Source organism: Dendronephthya gigantea, unplaced genomic scaffold (genome assembly GCF_004324835.1).
Source record: "Dendronephthya gigantea isolate DGI-Jeju-01 unplaced genomic scaffold, DenGig_1.0 000000F, whole genome shotgun sequence".
Lineage (NCBI taxonomy): Eukaryota > Metazoa > Cnidaria > Anthozoa > Malacalcyonacea > Nephtheidae > Dendronephthya > Dendronephthya gigantea.
In genome coordinates this window covers 5,899,559-5,920,447 of record NW_021163010.1, presented here as the reverse complement: position 1 = coordinate 5,920,447, position 20,889 = coordinate 5,899,559, and the positions used below count along the sequence as shown (strand labels likewise).

Sequence of the window (20,889 nt, the reverse complement as noted above, 5' to 3'; positions counted from 1 at the left end):
CTGCAGCATATTTGCCGTTTTTAACATTAATTTCAAAAGAAATAAACTGCAACAGACGCTTTGGTAGTTGTCTATACCAAAGGCGAAAAACGAAAATGTTGTGAAAACCGGCTTACCTGAGGTAAAAATTGATATCCCGATAGGTGAATTAGGCCATTCACAGCATCATATGTAGAGCGAAAAATCACTTCTCCATTTAACTTGTTGAACAGGGAAAAAGAGTCTTTTTAGATGAAACGCGGAGAAAATATATGCCGAAAACAATACCGAAAACCAAAAATATTTTCATAAAAATCGGGAGGGTGATGGACACGTTTTTGACTTTGTATCGCGGTATGTCAGTGGTAATTACCATGGGCAAAGGGGACCATGTGGCGTCAGCAAAGCTGAAAATCCGCCATCTTTTTCGTTACACTTTTTGGTGGCGAGCCGGTCCTCCAGGAATTATTATATAGCTCAGTGGTATATACTCGACGTTCTAGTACTTTTTATATAATCGCGGGCTCGGCCAAGATTGCAACTGATGGATGGAAGTTGGAACCACTGAGCTATATAATATAGCTCAGTGGTTGGAACAGTTTGGTCATTTCCGTTTTCTCTTTCGAATATCTTGCGATATTTATTCCCACGTTGCATAAGCTGTACTGGCGTTGCATGCTGAGATTTCTCAGGCTAGCGAGCAATCCATCTCTCTTTAACGTCAGAAGTGTTTCGACAGCATCACGTCTTTGCCACGGGACGATTTTACCAAGGAAAACTACCACACAGAATTTCCCTGCGTTGACTAGAATGTCTTCTACTGAGAATGGTGCAACAATTGGGTAATGTACAATTATCGACACCAAAATCAATATGTGGTATTTGAAGTATTCGATTTTTATAATAATCCAGGGTGCCTAATTCTGCTTAATTTGCTACTTGGTCATTTGATGAAGTGAAAGAAAAAGTATAGTTAATTTTTAGACTAATCTCATCGATTTAGAAGTTAGAACAGAGCAGAATTCGATAAATTATGTTAGGACTGGGAGAACTTTATATTTAAATATGTTGATAATTAGTATAATATTCGCCTGGAATGCATCTCATAAACGTATACAAATCCGGCAGTTAGATCTAGAACTTGCATAGCATTCTGAAAATATGCTTTTGCTGTGTTCAATGAAATCACAGTCATTTATAGAATGAATAACTGTAATGTTCCAAGAAATCTTATTGTTTCAATGAAGCCTTTGTGGTATTTTAATCTAAATTAGTATTACGTTCAGTAATATAAAAGAGTAATGATTTTGGTAAATAGTATAGGTGTTTATTGTTTGCATTGGATAATTAAGATTTGTTGAAATTACTGTAATGTATTAAAGACAAGCATTGACCAGTTTATGGGAAAGAAAGGAAAGTCTTGGGATGAATAAACAAGAAACAATTTGTTAATTCAGCAGTTTTAGGACCAAAAGTAAAGTGTAATTGCAAATATTGACCCTTTTGACTGATATTGAGTCATATGCATCTACATACTGTACTTTATAAGTGAAAAAAATCCCTGTTACCAGATTTAAAGTGAAAGTATTGTGAACACCTATTAGTTATTACCTGTCATTATGTAAATGTTATAATAAATTCAAAACATAAAACAAATGCAAATCAGTTGGGGAAATAAATATTCATGTTTACTGGCCTAGCTTGAAAAATTGCAAAACAGAAAAGAAATTTGAACTTTGGACAATTATTTTATCAGCTTCTATAATCTGCTTTCCCACTACAATCTGTACCTGTTTTTTATACTAATGTGTCTACAATATTTGGAATCTCTAAACATGTAAACTCTTTGATTTCTTTTGCTTTAGCCCTGATGGTCAACCATTATCCAAAAGTGCATTGAAGAAACTGGAAAAGGAAAAAGAGAAGGCAAGAAAAAAAGCAGAAAGGCAGGCCCAACAGGTGCATACCAATATTCTAGAGGGGTTAATTAGATAATATACAATACAATACTCAACTGAGTTCCGATTAATTATCTTAGAGAATGTTCTTTCATTCACCCCAATTCATTAAGTGAAATAAAACATTGAATGAAATGAAGTGTAATAAGCTGTACAGTCACTATGTTAATGCATTGATTTCATTCACTGGAAAAAAATTTTTCTGGGTGTCATTCTTATAATTAGAATACTTAATAAAAGAACACTTGGGTACATACACTGTAAGCACTAACCACCCAGCAATAAAATTTGTTTCATTGCAAATTTCAAAACTATAAATTTCAAACTATGTTACCTTGATTTTAGGCTGAACAGGCTGAAGCAAATGAAGCCGAGGTAATTATTAATTACTAATGTCATAAACTTAAAAATATAATGCCTTTTAAATGCAAGACCCACATTTATAAATCTTACATAGAATATAGTGAGGAGCTATTAATTTTCTATTATAAGCATTTTATTAACATGCAGTAAATTTTAGGACGTCTCTAAAGATTGCTATGGGAATTTACCTTTGAATCAATCTCATGAAAGGACAGGTACAGTGTATATCTATGCTAAATAATAGGGTCAATTATGGTCTCAGTAGACTTACTTACTTATAATACAGTCAAACACAGATTGCATATGTTAGTGACTAACTTTGTCAATATTTGTAGAACGAGTTTGGACAAAGGTGAAAGATCTCCTCCCAGAGAAAGCTGGTGAAAGAGTATTAGTCCGTGGTCGTCTGCATACATCTAGGGGGACTGGTAAGAAATGTTTTGCACTAAGTCCTTAAGGATAACTAAGCATGAATGTTTCATTCAATAATTTGAAAATACTACATCAAGTTTGCTATAGTATAGCCCTTGTGTTTCTCAAAAGAAATCAAAATGCATTTTCCCGGGGAGGGGAGGGGGGGGGTTGGGATATTATAAATGTAACTTATTTATAACAGATTAGAGAAAAATTACCTTCATGTAGTATCAATTTTACACTGACATAAGAATACTTTCTGTTTTAGGAAAGCAATGTTTTGTTATTCTACGGGAGAGGCAATTTACTGTTCAAGCCATCTGTGCAGTCAGCGAGACTATTAGTAGACAGATGGTAAAATTTACGGCAAAGTAAGTTTTATATTAATTTGAATAAAACACTGTATATATATATAGATATATATACATCTATATTTAGTATATGATATAATGCTTTTATTTAATTCACATCCAATAGCCATGTAGTACTTAAAAGCGAGCAATTGTTGAGGACCCCGTTTTTGTACAGTGCTAAATTTGATTTTCACTTTCACCTCGATGACAGGGGCTATATATCTAGATTAGGAAACATTTAAGTTTCTCACTACATTAAACGAACTTAATAAAGTTACTGTGATTAAACCATTTCTGATGGACCGATTCAACACTTCCCGCGTTTTGAATTCTGTATAATGTATACCATATAACAAATTGAATTATATCTTATTATAGTGTCAGTAAAGAATCGATCGTCGATGTAGAAGGGGTAGTTCAAAAACCCGACCAGAAAATTCAGTCTTGTTCCCAATCTGATGTGGAAATTGTTGTTGCTAAGGTATTGTGGGCGTTAAACACTCTCAAAAAAATACACACTGTGTTCGTTTTCGGTCTGCATCAATGTCTTGTATCCCTAAACCAATCGGTCATAAATTCATCATACGTTATAAAGATCTATAGACTATATTCTATAAGGCCGTCCCTGGCCACTTAATATGAGGGGTGTATATTCAAACACATCGCTTCGAAATGACTGAAATTGGTCACGGTCCACGAACGGGTAATACGTCCAGACATAATTAATTTCAAGTTTCGGTACACTTAACTTCACGTGTTGTCCTTGAGTGCCGTGTGTCCTTGAGAACCTACGTGTTGTCTTGGAAATGAGATGTTTATCAAACTAGCAGGTGCCTTGATGGACTTTAGACCCACTAATATCTAAAAGGGCCCATACGAAAATCTATAAAGTTAGCCGTTTTGTGCAATTGTTATATTTCAGGCGGGTGCATGAGAAGGTGTAGAATTCAAAATGTCGCGCCAGTCGCGGTGTAATCCGATGACGTTTACAGCGGTTTCTTTGATTGATCTCAACCGCTGACTCTCACCGTAATTTTATGTTCCCGACCGTGGGACGTCACCGTCACCCTGACGTGAAACGTACGTAGCACCTGTCGCGGAGCGACGTAAGCGACGCAAACAGTATACTTCTACTGTTTATGTAAAATGGATATACCCTTCAATTTCATCTCTTTATATAACAACATAAGTTTATATAACAACGCCAGCCTATAGTTACAATAGGGCATGGGTATGGTTATGTGCATACGAATTTTAAAAGGGAATGTACTCCTAATTTCACGGCATATTATCCAACGTGTGCATGTGCATGTCGATATTAATTTTTTCGATAAGCCCATGAATTTGTTGCATGCTTTGACTATTTGTTTTAATTCGTTTATTTTTTCCTATATTTGCGTTCATTACTTAGGCGCGCCCACAATTTTGAATTGCCAAAATCCAGTACAAAATTATTCAGCAAGATAAATACCGTATATCAGTATAATGACCCGATCATGCATGTACGCGTTTTTGTTTTACACGGATAAAACAAAGACTCACAATTGTCGAACATGTTGTACAGTCCTTGCGCAAAAATTGATGCCTTGACTTTAATGAAATTACTCTTTCGAGCATTTATAAATTGACATGCGGGTGGCAGAGTGGAAACAGCTGCTGATTGATGCTCAAGGTTCCTTTATAAGGGCAAAACGTCATAACCATTCATATATTGCTTTTAAACCTTTTACCGACACAGCAGGAAGACAAAAACTTTTGCTAACTGGCAACAGCCTTTACTTTTAATGATCTGTTGTGTGTGTGGAAATATATTCGTCGATTGTAAGATTTTTCCTCGCGTTGTCGATTTCACTGCCTGGTGCAGTTGGTTGAGAGGATGTTCATTTGTAAATAAGTTGAAAGAATCGGTCGATTTCTGTCGCCGTTTTTCATAAACTATAAAGCAACTGCAGCAAATATACTAAAGACGTCATTATAAACGTAGAAAATTTAACCGGTAGTCTTTGAAAATCGTTTTTAGAGATCGTATTTTGAAGTCTCGTTGTAAATGACCTTCAGCCGACATCTTATATATACAGTGTAATTTTTTCACAATTTTCTTAATTAAGAGAGGCACAATTTATATGCATTATAATTAATGCCTTTAACGAACATGGAAGAAAAGTCCAGCCTGCTTGCATGAACAAGAAACAAAATTTACATACTGTGTGAATTTAACTTGATATACTGAAACGGGAACGATTTGAATTGCATCGAAATTATTGTAGCTATAAAGCGGTGTTGGAATTTTGCGAAGAATTTCTAAAGAACGGTTCAAAAAAGAAAAGGCGGTCTCGTATTTGGCACGAGTCTAGTTAAACGTCCAGATATACATCGTAAAAAGGGACTGGACTAAAGTAGTCTTGCTAAAAAATTCATGTCTGAACTGAACACTACAATTGCAGGTGAAGTAAAACGGTGTAACATTTTCTTTGCAACCGTTTACTGGACACTGCCATCGACTGGCGTTCATCTTTACAACAATATAACACTCATTGTGGTAAGCTTGGTAGTTTCTCTTTCTGGAATCATCGCAAATGTTCTTGTTGTAATCTGCTACGTGAAGAACCCTCGTTTACGCACATTGTCCAATATTCCGCTACTTTCGCTGGCTTTCAGCGATTTGCTTGTGAGCGCCGTAGTACTGCCCCTTTGTGTGGCCAAGTTTATTGAGGAGATATACGGTATACGTAATTGTATTCTATGGGCTTCCAAGGGGCTTGCGACGTATTTCTCAATTGGAGTTTCGCTGTTGTCCGTAATTGTTATAAGCGCTGAACGTTTCATCACATTGGCGTATCCTTACCGGTATCAGGCGATTCTGACAAAGATTCGCATGAACATGGCTGTTGCTGCAGTTTGGATTGTGATTTTTGTTGTGGTAATTTCAAATATAATTGGCTTGATACCTTTTGACGTTCTTCAAGCAATTGCCACTTCGATTACAGGGCTATGTATTTTCTTTATGCTTATAGTTTGGATCTGGGTTTACAAGCTGCTTAAAAACCATGTAAGAAAGATCAACACAAGCCATAGCCCATCGGCCGTATCGAAGCCGGAGACCTCGCAACAGCAATCATACAGAAACACCCGTGCTAGTGGTGTCATTGTCTTCGGTCTTATAATCTCCTATATTCCCTCCGTTGTCATGCTAGTTTACTTCTGGACCGAACCGGAAAGCTTTACGGGAATCTTTCTTGTCTCTCCTTGGGGTGAAACGCTTCTCCTCTCGCATTCTTTGTTCAACCCACTGTACGTGTTTTGGAGGAAATCCACATTTAGGCTAACCGCTGTTAGTTTTATTCGTCGATGGACGACTCCAGGTGTAGAATAAGTTTTGATTTGGCGCAGAATACGTATAATATCAAAAATGTAAGGGCTGCATGCGTAAGTCATAAGAACTTAATTTTCAGCATATTTTAGTCTGCGTTTGTTGACCTAGAAGTTGAAAGATATAGTGTGGAAAAAATAAGTGGAAAACAGCTTTAACTATAGAAATGGTTTTCCTGTCCTAAAATTTTGTTAAATCCCTAAATTTAACGTCATGCATGCACACGCTTTCGCACTTTGCTGGATTGATGATTGCTGTTTTTGGATATTTTATCATTTTTAGAGTATTTTTAGTAATTTGTTGACTATATATGCAATATATTAATACATTTATTGTCAAAATTAGATAACTCCCCTTCTAGCGTAAAAAAACCCCGCAATGCGTGCCTTACACGCGTCACGTAGGAATCTGTCAGATCGAAACTGATCGAAGGCATGCGTGGTCTCTACGCAGTGAGAAAAGTGCCCGTGAAGTGCGAAAATAATGCTTGTGACAGACACTTCATAATAATAATAGTAATGTCGGTGTGCAGTAAGCACGTGTCCGTCTTCGATTGGTTTCTTTGATTGGTCTCAACCGCTGACTCTCGTCGTAATTTTATAGTTCTGACTTTGAGCCTGCGATCATGGTATGTTATTATAACGTTAAACCATAGACTATCGAAGGGGAAATACTACGAAACGAAGACTATCCCTTCGATAGTCGATGGTAAAACTTAGCACCTGTCGCAGAGCGAGGTGAGTTACGCGAACAGTATATTTTTATTGATATAACCTGCAATTATATAGAGAATAGTATACGCGGTATCATTCTCAGCACGAGAAAAAAATTCCGTATTTCCAAGCATCCGTGTATTTTTGTTTTATTATATAATAAAAAATTGTTTTTTGAGAATTTTCTAACCCCTCAGGGCGCTTATACCTGCTTCCTGATTAGTGGATCAAACACGATAATCGCACAGTGGTATTATTGCTTTTCACAATGGCGGATTTGCCAATAAAACACTGCATATTCTATAATAAACGTGTTTTTATCTAACAACGCCGGCCCATAGTCATAGAAGTAAGAATATGATGCGGTAGTACATTAATAGCATGGCACTGTAAGGCAGAATTTCTAATTTCAAAGTAGCCATATGACAATACATGTGTCGCAATATTATTTTTCTAAATTATATTTATTGCTTTTGTCGACTTGTTTTGTTTTTTTGCCTATTTGCGTTGATCAGTCGCCGGCGTCAGACAAATTGCCATAATGGAGAACAATTAATCAGCAAGATATATATTGTGTTTAGCTCCGTCTTTTTTAACGATCATACAGATTTTCAAGTGAGAAAAAGTTACAAAAATACCGCGCCAATCAAAGTGATTTTTGGTCGAAAAGTTTCATTATTTCACTTATTGGAAAATTGCAAGTTGGTCGTTTATTATATAATTGTGTGTCTACTGTCTTAAATTTGATCAACTTAAGTAAACATTTAGATTTTGACCTGAAAGTGTTTGATAACATGAGCTGTCTTCTTATACACGCGGAAAAACAAAATATTGTCACTGGTATATTCTTTAAATTGTCGAACGTGTTTTACTGCCTCTTCGCGAAAATCCTTCGCCTTGAAAATGATTTTGAACACTTAAATTAACACGCAGGTGGCAAAGTGGAAACAGCTGGTGTTAAATTAATATTTTTAAAGTTTCTTGGTTGCAAAAGCGTCATAAATATGCATGCATGCATATTGCTTTTAAACTTTTTATCGACAAGAGGGAAGACGGCCAACTGCATGTGTGCCAACTCACAACAGTTTTCCTTTAAATATTATGTTGTGTGTAGAAACTCGTCGATTGAGTCTGTGATATTGAGTGAGTGATGATGAGTCGGTGAGGACGTCATTGACATTGTAATTGTAAACGTTGAAGTACTGTAGTTTTTGCATAAAATCGTCGAGGTTTACCTTGTACATCATTTCACCGAATTTCGAATGTCGATGTAAAATATTTTCAGCCGACAACTTTACAGTAACAGTGTTATTTATTTCGGAACTCGTGATTTAACGATAGAAGAAGAGTCCAGCTTACTTGTAGAAATGAAAAACAGAAAAACTGTGTGCGAAATTTAACTTGATATACTGAGGCGGGACCGATTTGAATTGGATCGAAGTTATCGTAAATCTTGCTAGAAATTCATGGCTGAACTGAACACTACGATTGCGGGTGAAGTAAAACGGTGCAACATTTCCTTCGTAACCTTTTACTGGACACTGCCAGCAACCGGCGTTCATCTTTACACCAATATAGCACTCATAGCTATTTGCTTGTTAGTGTCTCTTTTTGGAATCATCGCAAATGTTTTTGTTGTAATCTGCTACGTGAAGAACCCTCGTGTACGCACGTTGTCCAATATCCCGCTACTTTCGGTGGCTTTCAGCGATTTGCTGGTGAGCGCCGTAGTACTGCCCCTCCTCGTGGCAAAGTTTATCAAGGAGATATACGGTACACGTAATTGTATTTTATGGGCTTCCAAGGGGCTTGCGACGTATTTCTTATTTGGGGTTTCGCTGTTGTCCGTAACTGTTATAAGCGCTGAACGCTTCATCACTTTGGCGTATCCTTACCAGTATCAAGCGATTCTGACAAAGATTCGCATGAACGTGGTTGTTGCAGCAGTTTGGATTGCGACCTTTGTTGTGGTAATTTCGAACATTGGCTTGATATCGTTCAAGGTTCTTCAGGCAATTGCCACCTTGACTATAGGGCTATGTATTTTCTTCATTCTTGTAAGTTGGATCTGGGTTTACAAGCTGCTTAAAACCCATGTAAGAAAGATCAACACAAACCATAGGCCATCGGTCGTATCGAAGCCGGAGACCTCGCAACGGCAATCATACAGAAACACTGGTGCTAGTGGTGTCATTGTCTTTGGTCTTATAATCTCCTATATTCCCTCCGTTGTCATGCTTGTTTACTTCTGGACCGAACCGGAAAGCTTCACGGGAATCTATCTTGTGTCTCCTTGGGGTGAAACGTTTCTCCTCTCGCATTCATTGTTCAACCCACTGTACGTATTTTGGAGGAAATCCGCCTTCAGGGAAACCGCTGCAAGTTTTATTCGTCGATTTACATGCCACGCACGACAGATCGACGGACGAATAAGTATTGATTTGAGCAAGAATAGCATGCAAACTCAATCACTAGCTGCAGTTATATAAAAGAAGAACACTGTGAAGTTTTGTAAGGAAGTGTTGTAAAATGGCATGCAGTGACTAAAATATATAGCTTTGCGAATTTTGTAAACGGTTGTATTACAATCCACTTGATATAACTGATGTTATATAATGTTTTAACTTCGTTGTTTACTTTACAAATTTTTTTGCAATTTTGTTTTGCTCTATATAGCACACGGGTGATTGATTTGCCCAGCGTTAATATTCTTTGACACGTTATAGATTGTGCTACCAGGCTACCCTTCCAAGCTGTCCGCTTGTAGCAGACCGACCTGCTATCATTTACTGCATGTCACGCAAGGTGTCGCGCCAATTATCCAAAAAACGGTGTCAAAAGTTTTTGGGTTTTTTCAGGTGTTTTGTATTAGTCAAGCATTTCCAAGATTGCCCCTTCAAATCGAAGATGCATCTCGACCTGAGTCTGAAGAGGTATAAGTCATGAATATCGTGGGTTTATTCTCTCAATTATTCCAGCTACAATTATATACCGTCCACCTTGATTTTGAAATTAATTCCCCATTGCTTCACAATGTTTAGTATATGACAGTTTCATCACAATGTTTAGTATATTACAGTTTATCGCAATGCTTAGTATATGACAGTTTATCACAATGTTTATATGACAGTTTCATCACAATGTTTAGTATATGACAGTTTATCACAATGTTTAGTATATGACAGTTTCATCACAATGTTTATATGACAGTTTCATCACAATGTTTAGTATATGACAGTTTCATCACAATGTTTAGTATATAAAAGTTTCATCACAATGTTTAGTATATGACAGTTTCATCACAATGTTTAGTATATAAAAGTTTCATCACAATGTTTAGTATATGACAGTTTATCGCAATGTTTAGTATATGACAGTTTCATCACAATGTTTAGTATATAAAAGTTTCATCACAATGTTTAGTATATAAAAGTTTCATCACAATGTTTAGTATATGACAGTTTCACAATGTTTAGTGTATGAAAATTGCAATCATTTACACTCCACATGCCCCCACTCAAACTCAAGTTTTTATACAAACATTATTCCGATTAAACTACTATTTTCATAGTTTTGTTGGGAAAGTTTACTTATATACATCGACTATCAAAAAACGCGACTTTTTTATAGGCACCACAGGACTTTCTATGCGATGTAACCTTAAGCATTGTTTCCTCTGACCCTTTCATCTATGCATGCTTTCATGTATGCCAAATTTGTGTTCTTGAAACATTGGGTAACGAACTGTTTTAGGAATCTGGACTGGCCACTGTTGGTCAAGACGTAAAGTTGGATTATCGATATATTGATTTGCGGGTAGGTGACAACATGTTTGTACGATATATATAATATAGTTACATGTACAATAATTTACAATTCAATTTACAGTCTCCTGATTGGCCGTCACACTGTTTCCGTAAAGGACGTCGCGAATATCGTCACTAGAAAATCGTATAATCACATTGCATATTTGTTATATTACAGACTACAACTAATCAAGCTCTCTTCCGAATTGAAGCTGGTGTTTGTCGATTTTTCCGCGATTACCTGACATCTCAAGGCTTTGTCGAAATTCACACGCCAAAAATTATCTCAGGTAATTAGATCGCGTACTAACAATTCTTCAAAAGCGCTGTTTTGCAATGGTGGGCTTTAGACGAATAGGGCTGTTAGTGAAGTTACAGCGTTCTCATGCACTTCTAAATAACTTTCCTTAAGGCCCGATTACACACTTGCACTTTTAGGTGCAATTTTAGGTGCAATTTTATGTGCGATTTTCTTCTTTTAGTAGATGTGAACGAGTGACTTGTTACGAATGCTCTGATGTATAAGAGTTCTTACTTGAACATCCGTAACTAATTCAATCGTTCACATCTGTCAAAAGAAGAAAATCGCACATAAAATCTGAGCAAAAATCGCAAGTGTAAACAGGCCTTCAGAAAAGCTTGACTCTATATCAAGGGGAGAGAGGAATATTTTTTCTCTATCTTTTTCTTCTTTGTCTCAGCTTATTCAAAGCATCCTTCCCCGCGGTAAAGAATATGCATATTAAAATTGTGAGAGCCCTGGTGAAGTATATGTGTCAAGGCTGTTATCTTTTTTATTCGACTTTCGTCTTGCAAAATTTATCCTATATATATAAATAAAAGAAAATGGCGGCCAAATACTTGCTTTTTTAGTATAAACAACCAGACTAAAAGTGTAAAATTATGTATGTATTCAAAATGAACGTAATCTTTAACATTCAAAGGTGTATTTGGATAAAACTTTTCGTTGGTCATATTGATTAAAATACAGCTCCAGTATAATACTGATTTGAGTTTTGTTGTTTTAGCCGCTAGCGAAGGAGGAGCCAACGTTTTCAAAGTTAGTTACTTCAAAGGTAAATATTTTATTCTTGTTTACAAGATATGGACTACGTGCGGAAAACGTGTGTACTGCGCCTAAGTTTTCTTAGGAATCGCCTGAATACTGCTTATGCGGCGGCCGTGACGGGCCTGGAAAACAAAGCGCGCATCGCTCGCGCGGGCGAAACGGATATAATAGGACCTCTTTTCCTTGCTTTTGACAATAGGAAGTGCCTATCTGGCCCAGTCTCCGCAGCTGTACAAACAAATTGCAATTAGTGGTGACTTTGGCAAGGTTTTCACCATCGGAGGAGGTAAAGTGAAGTAATTCTGATATTTACTGTTAGCTTATATTATATAGCGGCTTACATAATATATAAGCATGGAACATTTATTATTTTTACCTATTCCAAAAAGCAAGCTTTCACATTGCATAATTCTCAGCTGAGATACAATATTCAGTTTAATCATACATCATGTATTTAACTAGAACTATGGAACTTATCTCTCTTGGTTTGTACCATGCAGCCATGTATAATTTGTTTAAAATTAATGCAGAAATGAAACAGCAAGGAAATATTCACCGAGAAATATTTGTAAAATGCTGATGTTTGTACAGTTAGCTTGTCCGGGTTTTTTCCGTGTTGATTGATACTTTTTTTAATGATCAGTTTTTAGAGCTGAAGATAGCAATACCCACCGACATTTAACAGAGTTTGTTGGTATGGATATTGAGATGGCCTTTTACGAGCATTATCACGAGGTAAGTATAAAAATTCTCGCACGCAATGGAGAATTCTGTATGACTGGTCCTTATGCGGTCAGTGACCCGCAGTGCCGGACCGTTGAGTTTTGGCGGAGAAAATTTCAAATTTGGCATGAAAATTGAGCGGACCGTGATGATTTTTAGTAACAGATAATAAAAAATATAATATAGATTAAATTTAAAACATAGGACCTGTTAACAACTATCCACTCTGCAATGCCAATTCGCCGAATATTGTTCTCTTCAGGCTGTCAAAGTGATTGGGGAGACATTCATTGCCATTTTCAAAGGACTTCGTGACAAGTTAGTACATGGTTTTCGGTGACCAATTTTTCTACCCATGCGAAAATGTTTTGTGTGAAAGTAAACTAAACACATTCTTTTAGTTTCCAACAGGAGATTGCAACAGTCCAAAAGCAATATCCATCGGAACCGTTCAAGTTTCTCGAGCCTCCGTAAGTTTTACCTCTTTATTTTTTTTAGCTTCATCGTGAAATTACCGTAGTTTTGGACAAAATGTGTATACTGTTGAAACGGCTAGGTTTTAAAACTTTTTTGCATTATTTTCTTGTTTACGAAACTGTGCTGAACTCCTTTCTTTCAATAAGAATGTAGCTATGTAACATCTTTCACACATTGTATATGAAGTCTACGAAACATAATTGTTCCAAAGCACGGGCGTGAAAAGTGGAGATATAACACCCCTTGATTTTTTATAGTTTAATACTTGAGTTCAAAGAAGGTGTGAAAATGCTCAGAGAAGCCGGTATTGAAATGGGGGATGAGGAGGATTTGAGGTACAATACACAAATATGAGCCCTTTGGCAATTTCTCTACTGGAAGATGTTGATTGGGGTTACATATGAAATTGCTGCCGGCAACGTATATAACCGTTGGACATTACTTTTGAATATTTTAAATCCTTAAGGCGCCTATCTTGCATTCTTTGTATGATTTGCATTCAGTTCCCCAATACTGTGTGTTAAAATTTCTCTTCTACTCATTGTAGTACTCCTAACGAAAAACTCCTTGGACGACTCGTGCGAGAAAAGTACGACACTGACTTCTATATTCTGGACAAGTATCCTTTGGCCGTCCGCCCATTTTACACCATGCCTGATCCGCATAACAAGGTAGAATCTTTTGCCATTGGAATTTCTTATATCAAATATCAAGTAAATATTAAACGACCAAACAGTTGTAGGGGGCAATAAGGCTTCTTTTTAGTACCGGGTAACCTAGCTGGTACTAATTTCGTAAGTATTTCACTAAGTATGTAGCTATGTATAGGCTACGTATAGTGATGAAGTTCTACAAGACAAAAAAACTGCACTAATTTGCAATGTTTAATAACGAAATTATATGATAATAAACGGTGTCCATAACCGGGAAAAGTCAATGAGGGGTGTTTTTCAAAAGCCAAAAACTATTTCAGGATAATAATAAACAAGATGCCCGCTAGGCATTAACCTCGCGTTGCTTGTGCTAGGCATGGAGCTCTAGGCCATCCGGAGAAGGGAAATGCCTTTGTTAAAACTGAACTCTGATTGGTGGTAGTCCATCTATTATAAGAATAGGCACACAATGTGTGGATGTGTCCGCTCCTTGTGTTAACAAACAGAGAATCATGCAGATAAACAAACAGATAAATGTTTGTGGCCGCAAGTGTAGTCAATTGGATTTTAGAATTGGATGGTTCAGCGTTTCGCTTTCAGCCAGCAAAAACTGTCGCCATCCAAAGCATCCTTTCTGTATTTACTGTTTCAATCGCGATACCGCAATACGTGCATGACTCATGAGGAGCGTCGGCTATTATAGTCATCGACATTCAGTGTTTCAGCATGCCCAGCGGGGATGCGCATAACACTAGGGATCTGAGCCTGGGGATACCCAAAACACGGGTATCACATACAGCTCCCTGGCGAGTCAAAGGATTATCGATAGCACGTTGGCTATCTCCATGCCTTTCTCTTCCATTGCATAAAGCTTCCTGGCATGTCAAGCAATTGTCGACAGCACGTTGACCGTCTCCTCGCCTTTCTGTGTTACATACAGCTACCTGGCGAGTCAAGGGATTGTCGTTGAAAAACAAACGAAGGATAGCCATATTTCTCAAAGAGCTTGTCGAAGTTGCTCGCTATTGATCAGGATTCAGGAATAGAGAAGCAATGAGATTGAAACACAAAAACAGCAGGGCGAGCAGATCATGCGTCGTGGCAATCACGCCACGATCACGCGCTTAATTTCGCATTCAGTTTTCCAAATATGGCGCCGGATCTTGGCCTCAACCAATAAAATTCTCGACACGACAGAAAAATAAACGCTGGGCAAATTAAGACCTCGCTGCGCTACGCACGCGAGGTAAAAATTCCGATTCGGGGTTGGTGGCACTTCTAATACGCCTGACGATGGTAAAAGCAATGGATATTCATGCATGCAATTAATCAATGTTTTTTCCACTTCGTCCAGATGTACAGTAATTCTTACGATATGTTTATGCGTGGTGAAGAGATATTGTCTGGTGCCCAGCGAGTGCATGACCCTGAACTTCTCACGGAGCGAGCAAAACTTCATGGTATAGGTATGTATGCATTATGTTCATAGACAGTTTAACTTGTAGGAACTCTTAGAAAATTGCATTTATATATTATTAAGTAGTTTTGATTCCAGCAGGAGGACACGAGTTCCATTTTTTGCAACCTCCCCGGGTTGGTCGTTTGTTTTCCGCCGTCAACATTTAACTTTGTTTTGAATCTTCAGAACTGGATAAAATCAAGTCTTACATTGATTCCTTCCGTTATGGATGTCCTCCTCATGCTGGTGGTGGCATAGGTAAGTGGCATTAATATAACATTAAAATAGATCCCTCTTTTGCCTCATGAATGGCAACATATTTTACCGCATCGAGAAAAAATTGTCAAATTATACAATGTTGTGAAAAAACTACTGGGATTTCAGCTCTCGACCACGTTTGGTCGCATCGTTTAACAAAAGATAGCCTTCGGTAAATTCCCCAGGTAGAGGGGTAAAAGACCCTTGGTACGAGATAGAGCGAGGTTGTAGTTTTTGCATAAGCCCGTTTTGCACTAGGCGAATTTATTCGCCTAGTGGAGAACAGGCTATACATACGTCTTCAATGATGGGGATATTCAGGCGAAGCAAAGGGCATGTAAACCTTGAACATGCCCCTACTTAGCATGTACATCCAATTTCACACAATCTTTCCATGTTTGGAGCCAGTGTATATTTTTATATTTGATTTTCTTATTGGATAAAAATATTGGGTAGTAAATTTTCACTTCATATATCCCTTTGTGCAGTCTCGCATGGCACACCTTAGATAAAATTAAACCATTTCACAGCTTATTTGTTCGGTCAGCTCCCTAAACGTAAACAGTCTAAGAAACGCTCGTTAATCCAGTAATTTTTCGCATATAAAGCCAGGTTTTCATATGTCGTAATTCATCGATAATGTCTTTCAATAAAATACATACATACAGCTGTATACTTCGTTGATCATCGTGAATCATAATGAATCGTAGCGCATCGCTGATGAAAACTAGGCGTATAATAGTTTGCTTATGTGTTGGTTGACCTTTTTTGATACACACTTTGTTACGATCGCCGAGAAAACACGCGTTTTTATTTCTTAGGTTTGGAACGGGTCGTCATGCTTTACCTCAATCTGGGTAATGTACGCAAATCTTCCATGTTCCCACGTGACCCGAAGCGAATCACTCCTTGAACGTTGTTGAAGTTGAGACAAATATTAAAAGCTTTTATCGACGATAATTATTTATCTCTTGTCCCCTAATATTTTTGTCACGAAAAATCCTTGCCATAACTCATTGGCATGCAAACATATGATCACGTAACCTATTTTAATTAAATTTCACAATGCACTTAGCTGTAATAATTCTTATATGCTGTAAAAGTTTCGAGCAATGTTTAAATTCAAGGCTGTTCATATGATCACATCTTAAGAGGATTAATTTCTCGCAGTTCTACTTTTTTTCTGTTGGAAGAAGTTACCAGCAATGATTTTGCAACATTGTGTAAATTTACAAGATGTGTGAAACCGAATTCTGAGGAAAAAGTCTAACATTGGCCTCTAAACTGCAGATAAAAATTATCGACCTTGGCCCAGTTGTATAAAAGGCTAGTTAACTTCTAATTGTAGTTAAGGACAGAAATGCCCAATCGTTTATTTCTACTTCTATCCTGGCAAGTGGGACCATATGAACAGCCCATTAGTAAACAATAAATTTTCTTTGAATTCTGAAACTGTTTATATTGCTTTGTCTTTTGGAAGAATACGAAGACTTCTTGGACACGAGTGAAGCTTATAGGCCAGTTCACTCGGGCGATTTTTTCTGCGATTTTCCTCCTCTGATAGATATGATCGGATAAGTTACCGGATGACCACGCATATAAGAGCATTTGATATACACCAGGACTTCATAATCTCGCTCTTTTGCATCTATCAAAAGAAGGTAACCGGAAAGAACCTGTGGAGAAACCGGTATTTAGATCTTGTGAGAAGTATCCGTTCGGCTCTGTTAATACCTAAAGGACTGAACCATAGAGAAGGGGATGTTTTAGTACCATAGTTTCATTTATGGAAATTATGTTATATGGTCATCACGTGGATGGATGGTCAAAGTTGTCTATTTCCAGAAAGTCCCACTCAGCGGTTGCAACAATATAAATATGCGCAGATATGGCTTGACTTGATATCAAAGAACTAGTCAGTTGATATCCACCATATAGGTGCCGAATATTTTGTGTCAATGGAAGGAGATTCGTCTGTTTCCCTGACCAAGTTTATTACCACAAATGCATGTAGATATGTTGGGGTGTCTATACACGTTTTGCAAGTTACCAAAGTTGCGGTTAGGATGATTCGTCAGACGTTTTGCAAAGGTATTGTTGCCTTATCAGTGTTCAAAAGATGCAATTGCGCTGTAAACAGCGTTCTATATCAGATATCTGTACCACTGCCCCATGCTAGTTTATATTATCACAGTTAATAGAATATGCACGGTTTAAAGACAAGTAAATAAAAGTACGTATACAACTCATTAACAATGTTTTTGTCCAGGTTTATGCAAAAAATGGTTCCTTCTCGTCACGTGTCTGTTGTATTTTAGCCAAATTTACTAATGGCATTCGTTTTACTAGTTGCTAAGCTCCTCAACCTTTACTTGAAAAATATGTTAATTAGAAGATTGCTATTGGAAATACAATAGACATGTGATGAGAAAGGAACAATTTTTTGCATAAATCACCTACCTTAACATAATGAGTTGTATATTGTTGTATACTATGGTATAGGACTATACTTTCCAAAGCCGATGGCGGTATTTTCGTTTTTATTTGTCAAATACAAATATTTGCCCGACTATTTTTACACATTTAACAGTAACTAGGCCTAGGCTAGGGAGGTTGGCCGTATTAGGTTTAGCGGAAAACATACACCGACACCCCAATACCAACTTCGTGATTTGATAACCTCTTCTTTATATAGTCATTTATAACATTCGATTGTCAATCTCAGCACTTGATTGAAATCGACCGGTGTTTATACATGAAGAATCACGCTGAGTTCGTGGGCGGAAAGCTAATTGTCTCTATCTACATAACATATTTTCCCTATTTTGATTAGATTTTTGTAAATAGGGGATATATTATGTAATGAGCAGTCGAAGATTGAATCGCCCTTCGTAGAGATCGAAGTGCAAACTGCGTCGTAACACATGCGACTCGAAATGGCTGAACCTAAACATATCCTCTCGGAATCAATGTTCAAGGCGTTCCTTGTTATTATTCTGTCGTTGCAAGGTATTTTGTCTGCTCGAACGGTCCGTGTGCGAATAAATGTAACAAGACAAACGAGCGGTGATATACTGCTGTTTGACGAAGATAAAATTGACTGTGTCTCGTTAAATGCTGCATGTAATAACGGAAGAAGTACGAAGCCAAACGAGTGCAAGAGCTGTAAATGTGTGTCGAGGGACACAACCTACGTTTCAACCAAGAACCGGTGTATCAATGCTGACGACACAACGATTCCAAACTGCCAAATATATCGGCAAAGGCAAACACCGGTGTTAAACGGAATCGTCAAGGCCTCGGTCAGTCGCATAATCCGATCGAGTCATTGTGAAATAAGGCAAAAGAATCCGCAGGTTTTTTCAGTTTCTGGAAATACTGGTAGCTGGACAAGGATGAAAAATGTCGATTTCGTTTTGGAAAGCCGTGAAAGAAGGGGTACTCAACGCGTTCGCAACTGGCTCGTGAAATTTCAGACTGCCTCTTTATCCTCAATGCTGTCGAAATATCTGGGCAGAATAGCTAACTTAAGACTTCGCTGTATAATGGGACGAAATGCGAGATTCACTGATCTGTGCATCATTTTCAAAATAGCTGGTTCTGTTATTAGGAATTTCACCGTTGTCGGTAATCGTTCAGATTCCCGCGGTCTCCTAACAACAAACCAAACTATTTTGCATACAACAAACGGTCAAACCACACAGTCACCACACACTACAACAACGGACAGCAGTGCCGGCCAAAAAGATGAGAAGACGGGCGATGGAAAAAATAACCACGTAATATGGATTACAATATCGGTTCTTGTTGTTGTCATAATAGTATTAGTTGCAATAATATGCTTTATTTGTGTCAAAAAAAGGAAAGAAAAGGAGTCGAATGAGGCCGGTTACCGAAGACGGGACGGCGCCGTTCCGCACAATTACGATGTTTCCACGAAGTCGGCATTGCACGATGTCGACGACCATGTTTACGCGACGATTCCGGAGACGCGATCTGTCAATCCATCCACGAGCAGTATTCCTACTGAGTATCAAGAACTGAATGCTATCGATAGAGAAATCAAAACTTCACACTATCAAGCGCTGGTACATCCTGAATTGGACTACATTGACGTCATACCAGACCCTGAACAGGACTACAAGTAAGACTTTGATTGAACAGATTCAAAAGTGTGGACTTCCCTCCAGTCCCTTGTGTGGTCGAGGTCAAATCCTGGAATATGTTTTCAAATCATGATACAAATTAATGAGTGCATAAACTTTATTATTTATTTACAAAGTTGTATATATATAAGCGCTAAACACATAGGAAGCGCACATTATTTTTTTACTTTAATCATGCGGGTAAATACATAATTCCTTACTATTAAATATAAACCAGTTAAAAAACTACGATCACATGAAATATTATCTGTTAAAAGTGACTATTTTTGTGTTAATGAATGATGCACTAATATGGAAATTTTCCGATAATCTAAAAACCGGCAGAGGCTGGTCATAACTCCTAACTACGTTATGAATGTAGTTAAATCGTAGTCAACTCCAAAATACATTATTCAGATTGGCAACTCCTCCACTATGTAACTTCTTTTTTATACAACCGACCCAAAAAAATCGAATCCGGTGCCGGTTGATATTGGCCTATATACGATCATGTAAACAGCCCTTTGTTAGACGATTTTTAATATCTGTATCCTCGATACATGCAGATACCGCAAGTTGTCTATAAAATGGAGTTGTTTATACAAGATTGAAGATTCTGGTTACTAGAGATTAACCAGCCGTATAGTCAAACCATAGTTAATAGAATATACAGGGTGTCTCAAAAAAAACGCAACACTTAAATATGCTAGAATATTAATATTGTTCGGGTTTGCACCATAGTTCAGCTAAGATGACTTTTGGCATTATAAATGAAGGGTTAAGAGCCATTTTCAATTCCCAGAGGTGCTTATCTATTGCGCTTTAGAGCTGTATTAATTTCTTGCATATTTACGTGTGCGGTTTTTTTGAGACACCCTGTACATGGTTTAGAGACTACAGGGTGTCCCAAAAAAAAGTCCCCGCTATTGAAATGAAGCTTTTGTTGGAATTTGAATGCATGATCAACGCAGTAGTGTGTAAATAGCATATTTATTAGGTTGAGGCATTCAAATAAAGCGTCTTGCTTTCAATTGGGTTTATCATAATATTAAGGCAATCAGATTCGAACAAAGGCTTGATTTCAATAGAGGGGACATTTTTTTGGGACACCCTGTACATAAAACTACAATAGAACTCATTAACTATGTC

The 20,889-nt window shown here is 37.4% G+C and overlaps 3 protein-coding genes across 3 annotated transcripts; all 3 read left to right on the top strand.

Moving 5' to 3' along the window:
• The first annotated feature begins 567 nt into the window (after positions 1–567).
• LOC114530276 (aspartate--tRNA ligase, cytoplasmic-like) lies at positions 568–16,955 on the top strand. Its single transcript, XM_028551916.1, has 20 exons — positions 568–821; positions 1,845–1,938; positions 2,283–2,312; positions 2,458–2,515; positions 2,636–2,728; positions 2,983–3,085; positions 3,446–3,548; positions 10,009–10,083; positions 10,904–10,966; positions 11,135–11,246; positions 11,985–12,032; positions 12,225–12,311; positions 12,669–12,760; positions 13,011–13,066; positions 13,150–13,218; positions 13,483–13,560; positions 13,773–13,896; positions 15,233–15,344; positions 15,524–15,595; positions 16,417–16,955. The coding sequence occupies exons 1-20, from the start codon at positions 655–657 to the stop codon at positions 16,506–16,508; spliced, it is 1,728 nt and encodes a 575-aa protein (XP_028407717.1). The 5' UTR covers positions 568–654; the 3' UTR covers positions 16,509–16,955.
• Positions 3,560–7,089, top strand: LOC114530483 (beta-1 adrenergic receptor-like). Its single transcript, XM_028552084.1, has one exon. It carries the CDS (start codon positions 5,484–5,486, stop codon positions 6,438–6,440), a length of 957 nt encoding a protein of 318 aa, XP_028407885.1. The 5' UTR covers positions 3,560–5,483; the 3' UTR covers positions 6,441–7,089.
• On the top strand, positions 7,158–10,002 carry LOC114530368 (beta-1 adrenergic receptor-like). Its single transcript, XM_028552022.1, has one exon. It carries the CDS (start codon positions 8,617–8,619, stop codon positions 9,637–9,639), a length of 1,023 nt encoding a protein of 340 aa, XP_028407823.1. The 5' UTR covers positions 7,158–8,616; the 3' UTR covers positions 9,640–10,002.
• Positions 16,956–20,889: the final 3,934 nt, after the last annotated feature.

Coding starts and splice junctions, on each gene's coding strand:
- LOC114530276 (XM_028551916.1), top strand. CDS start 655: ATGCTGAGATTTCTCAGGCTAGCGAGCAATCCATCTCTCTTTAACGTC. Junction 822..1,844: donor GAGAATGGTGCAACAATTGG/GTAATGTACAAT, acceptor CTTTTGCTTTAG/CCCTGATGGTCAACCATTAT. Junction 10,967..11,134: donor ATCGATATATTGATTTGCGG/GTAGGTGACAAC, acceptor GTTATATTACAG/ACTACAACTAATCAAGCTCT.
- LOC114530368 (XM_028552022.1), top strand. CDS start 8,617: ATGGCTGAACTGAACACTACGATTGCGGGTGAAGTAAAACGGTGCAAC.
- LOC114530483 (XM_028552084.1), top strand. CDS start 5,484: ATGTCTGAACTGAACACTACAATTGCAGGTGAAGTAAAACGGTGTAAC.